Genomic DNA, 4,632 nt, shown 5'->3' with positions numbered 1-4,632 from the left:
TCCTACTCCATTGCTAGAAACACCAAAAGCCTCAGATCTCCCTCCTCCTCCACCCAAACTCAAATCCCTCCGGGGAATCGTTAGAGGAGGACCCGATCTACCGTTCTACCAAGCCAAATCTCATTCCCCCTTGTATTCATCGAGAAGCTTGCTTCCTAGGGTTCCTTGGAAACTCTAGGTGGGCAAGAGGAGTCCGGAAGCATCCGGGTTGTGTATTTGCTCCGGGCAAGATTGTGAAGGTTTGGAGGCTACCTCAAAGTCTACCACAAGTGAGTGAGTTATTCCTTCGTGGGATAGGCTCCGGAGAATAGGGTGAGCCTTCGTGGCGTGGGGAATCCTTCGTGGGACCTCCACCCCTCCAAACGTGACGTACCTTGTTACAAAGCAAGGGAACACGGGAATACATCCTCGTCTCCGTGTGCTATCGGTTATCTCTAACCGAACTCCTTACTTGTGATTTAACGCTCTGTGAGAGCCTTCGTGCTCGAGTTAGTTGTATCCTCATATAGGTTGCTTCACCTAGTTTGCATTAGGCTCACCTTTATATTCCGCAAAGCCTAATATTACAAAGAAAGAATTAAAACTTATAGAAACCTATTCACCCCCCCTCTAGGTTTACCATCTCTATACTTTCACTTGATCTAGCCACATTTATTACATTTGTTTAGTTCTTTTATTCTTTGTTGTATTTTAATTTGAAAACAATTTCGGCAAACATATTTATTTATAAGCTATGTTTAATAAATGGTTGTGTTTTCGAAAATCCTATAAAAAAGTTTGGGTTCCAGCCGCGTCCCCCAAACGCCGCCACGAAGAAAACTAACTATAGTTAGATGAACTGCGGGTTTGCCGAGATTGCTGGGCTGGCACGTTTATTGGATGTGTATGGACATTTATTGGATGAACTCATTCAGCTGCTTGTACTGTGCTGTGAATAGAAATACTGGCATGACTTTCAGGTTACACATGAAAATACTAGGGAAAAAAAACAGTCCAAGTAAACAGAGCACAAGCAGAAAAATAAACATAAATCAGGATGCCGGGTTGGAGGACCGTATAAAACGGTCTTACCACTGTGAATGGAAATGCTAGGAAGGTTGATTGGGAAGCCCACTCAAACAGCAATTTTCACTTTCAGATTGCTTGAGGATGTGACAATGGATAAGCACCATGCCATGACATGCCAGGGAACAACTGCAGCATAACAGATTAACAGATGAAGACCCAGGAATGTGATTCCGGATTCATTCCATCGAGCGGGCTTGAGGACTAGTTTAACAATTCCGACTAGTTTCCTATAAGAAAACAATGGGAACTCGTGATTTGTCTCAATATCTTAACATCGAGAAAACATGTAGGAGCTAAACAGATCAACTGATTTATTAAAAGTACTACATGCAAACAGCATTGCCCCTTAGATGAACTGCGGCCTCCTCAGCTTAGACATCCACTTGTAAAAAGTACAGTAAATAAACAATTGTATCTGAATGGTGATGCTACAAATGATTAAGTGCAGTAAATAAATAAAAACATCTGAATGGTACAAATGTATGAACAGTATAGTACACCCTGCAAATATATAGTATAAGGTAGTGCGGCAAACAGTGCGATTGATAAAGCCTGATCAACCAGACTCTCATGTAAACAACGGGTGCAGCTGATACTGATATGAGATAAGAGAACTGTAAAACGACGACAAACGTAAACTGACAAACTGGTGACTTAAGTCTTTTAGAACATGCTCAAGTGTTCTTGGAGAAGCAGCAGTATGCGTTAAGTTTCAGGCACGCTTGGTTCTCAGTAACGTTGTGACGACTACATTAGGCGAAGCAAGGGCCCTTCATACATATTTCTGGCCTGGAAAAACTTTGAAGCATCTGGAAGAACTCATTGGCCTTGCTTTCAGGGATTGAGCCATGGAATGCTATTGTTATCTTTTCTAGCGCTGTTGCCCAGTCGAATAACCGTTTGATAAGAGCAGCCTCATGTTCAGTTCCTCTCAGTTTACTGATTGTTACTTCTTGGAGGCAACTCAGCGTGAGTTCCTGGGTCTTCCAGTTTGGGGGCTGATCGCAGACACAACCTGATGGGCATGCAGTTTGTGTCTGAAACAAGGTGCATATCACATAAATAAGACCATCCAATATGATTTAATTCTATGAAATAAGAACTACGGAACTAGAAATTCTAAGGCTGGCAGGATATATAATGGAAAACAGTTTGAAGCCCAACCAACCTACTGCAGAAACACATTAATACTTACCCAGTCAGGTAATATTGTGCAATCGATTAAGCATAGTGAACAAGATCTTAAATTGTCCTTAGGCAGTTATCATTGTCTTATGCAATATTTAGAAACAAATGCCAAACGAATAACAGTACATTAATATTATCTCCTAAATCCTATTTTTATGAAGATTGAGCCAGACATTCAATGACTAATGTTAAATTCATGTAACTGCCGTATATTTCCTAATAGGAGCTGCCAACACAGCAGGAGCCTGTCAGGATGGTTCCTCCTCTAACTCACTGCCAGTCGCTTTCGCTTCCGCAACTCCCCTCTGGCAGCCGGTGTCTCTTCACCATTCCTGCACCGCTACCCCTGCCTCCATCCGTGATGGCTGCCAGCAGCCCCGTTGTCTTGCAATGGCACCATTGCCTACCCTGCCTCCCCGTTCCACAACCTAACAACCAAAGCAACGCGCCACCCTCTAGAGAGAGGGGTCACCTGAGAACGATCTTGAAGAAGAGAAGACAAAACGAAGGAGGTATTCCATTTCATTGTTGGAAAAAAATCCCCATGCATTGCCTGGTAATTTTGCACATTTCCAACAGACTAGCCATATTTAAGGAATGAAACACTTTACCAAGTTCTCAACAACTAGAGTAACATACATTGTGATTGCCAGATACATAAGCCATATAATTTTTTTCCATGCATATATTCTGGAGCAAAGCATCCAGTATCAAGCCAACACCTAGAGTATGGCTACTAAGCAGGTCAAACGTAGGTGAGCCAAGAAATATGAATGCATAGCAGCTATGGGACAAATAGAGAAAGGATAATCTTACACCCATAAGTGTAAGTCGCAGATCTCTTAGACCAGTACACATCCGGAGAACATGAAACACACTGGCTCCAAAGGAATGTCCATTTGGTTTTATCTCCAGGATCAAGCCTGTAATGTCCGGGAGACTTTTAATGTCTTCCATCAAGTACTGTTTGTTGGTAATGTCCTGGTGTAGAGCCATGCGAAGACACAATAATGGATCATGTCTGATGGTTAGTAATTTCATATGGTGTAGATCCATGGGAAGTCACAGAAGGATAACTAATCAGAAATGGAAAGGAAATGAGGATATTGTTCAGAAATCAATAGCACATAACAAATGGTTCCTTTATGCTAGCAAGTCAGAGCTCATGTGCCCCCCTTGAATAATGTAGTGTATACTAGTGCTGTGAGTGTAGTGGTTTTTAACATCAACTTAAGTCAGATAACTACTCAAAGGCAGAAAAAGGTAACTCCATAACATACGTTTAAAAAGCTACTATGAAGGACAAATGACTGGGTGCGCTAAACCATGTTTGAGGGACTTGATCTAAGAAACATAGTGAGAATTTCGTTGTATGCATACAGCACATTCCTTAATTTGGACTCCAAGTTTACGCAATAATGGCAAAACTCACATAAAAATTAACTCACCAGCAGATAGACAAGGCTGAATCTGAGATTCTGGACGAGCACGAAGCGCTGCATTAGGCACAAAAACCAATCATTTGAGAATTTCTGGGCAGCTTGTCCATATACATGAAAAGGGTGTGTGGTCAGCCACTCTAAATTTCCCACGTTGTTAAACTTGGTGAAGGGTTCACAGAGCATCCTTCCAATTGAGGGACATCAGCCGAGGGGCAGTGATTTCTGCAACCGGCTCACTGCAAGTCGACCCATCCCCATGAGCAAAGCAGTAGAGCACATTTAACACTTCAAGTGCCGGCGCAAAAACAGTGAGCTGCTGCATGTCATGCACTTTAATCAGATGCATTTGCAAGAGAGACTCGGAGTGAATGGTGAAGTTTCCCAGACAAGAGATGTCGCCTGGAGGCTCCAGATTTGTTAGCTCGATTTCCAGGAGAGAATCTGAGTGGATCGCAAGGTTGGCTAGACCCCAGGCACAACGGACGGTGAGTTTCCGTAAGGCCGGGCAGCGTGGCGAGGAGACGGCATCACCGAGCATGCACGGACCACGTAGCTCGAATCCAGACAGGAAGAGCTCGGCGAGCCCGGCGAATACGCCCAAAGGCGGCATGGCGAGGGCAAGAGCCCCTAGGTCGAGGCGGATCCCGGTGGCGTCCTCGAAGCAGGGTAGCTCAACGGCGCCTCCTCCTTCCGTCCCGTTACGCACCTCGTTGCTGAGTTGCAGATCTCCGGAGAGGCGGTCCGCGGCAGTAGGAAGCCAGACTTCCAGGGACTCGGGGGTGGGGTCGATGACCTCGACTTCGAGGCGGCGGAGGGCCAGCGCTTCGTTGGACTCGATGGCGGCGCGGATGTCGTTGGGACGAGTGGCCGGGTGGAAGTAGAGCTCCGGGAGGAGCACCCAGAGGTGGCGCCAGTGGCGGGAGAGGCCGCTGGT

The 4,632-nt window shown here is 45.0% G+C and overlaps 1 protein-coding gene across 1 annotated transcript; it reads right to left on the bottom strand.

Annotated features, from left to right (window-relative positions):
- Positions 1-1,747: 1,747 nt before the first annotated feature.
- On the bottom strand, positions 1,748-3,868 carry LOC124697968. Its single transcript, XM_047230495.1, has 3 exons — positions 3,705-3,868; positions 3,073-3,237; positions 1,748-2,105 (listed from the first exon to the last, which is right to left on the bottom strand). The coding sequence occupies exons 1-3, from the start codon at positions 3,756-3,758 to the stop codon at positions 1,821-1,823; spliced, it is 504 nt and encodes a 167-aa protein (XP_047086451.1). The 5' UTR covers positions 3,759-3,868; the 3' UTR covers positions 1,748-1,820.
- Positions 3,869-4,632: the final 764 nt, after the last annotated feature.

This window comes from Lolium rigidum, chromosome 3 (assembly GCF_022539505.1).
Source record: "Lolium rigidum isolate FL_2022 chromosome 3, APGP_CSIRO_Lrig_0.1, whole genome shotgun sequence".
NCBI lineage: Eukaryota > Viridiplantae > Streptophyta > Magnoliopsida > Poales > Poaceae > Lolium > Lolium rigidum.
This window is presented reverse-complemented; position numbering and strand designations above follow the sequence as displayed.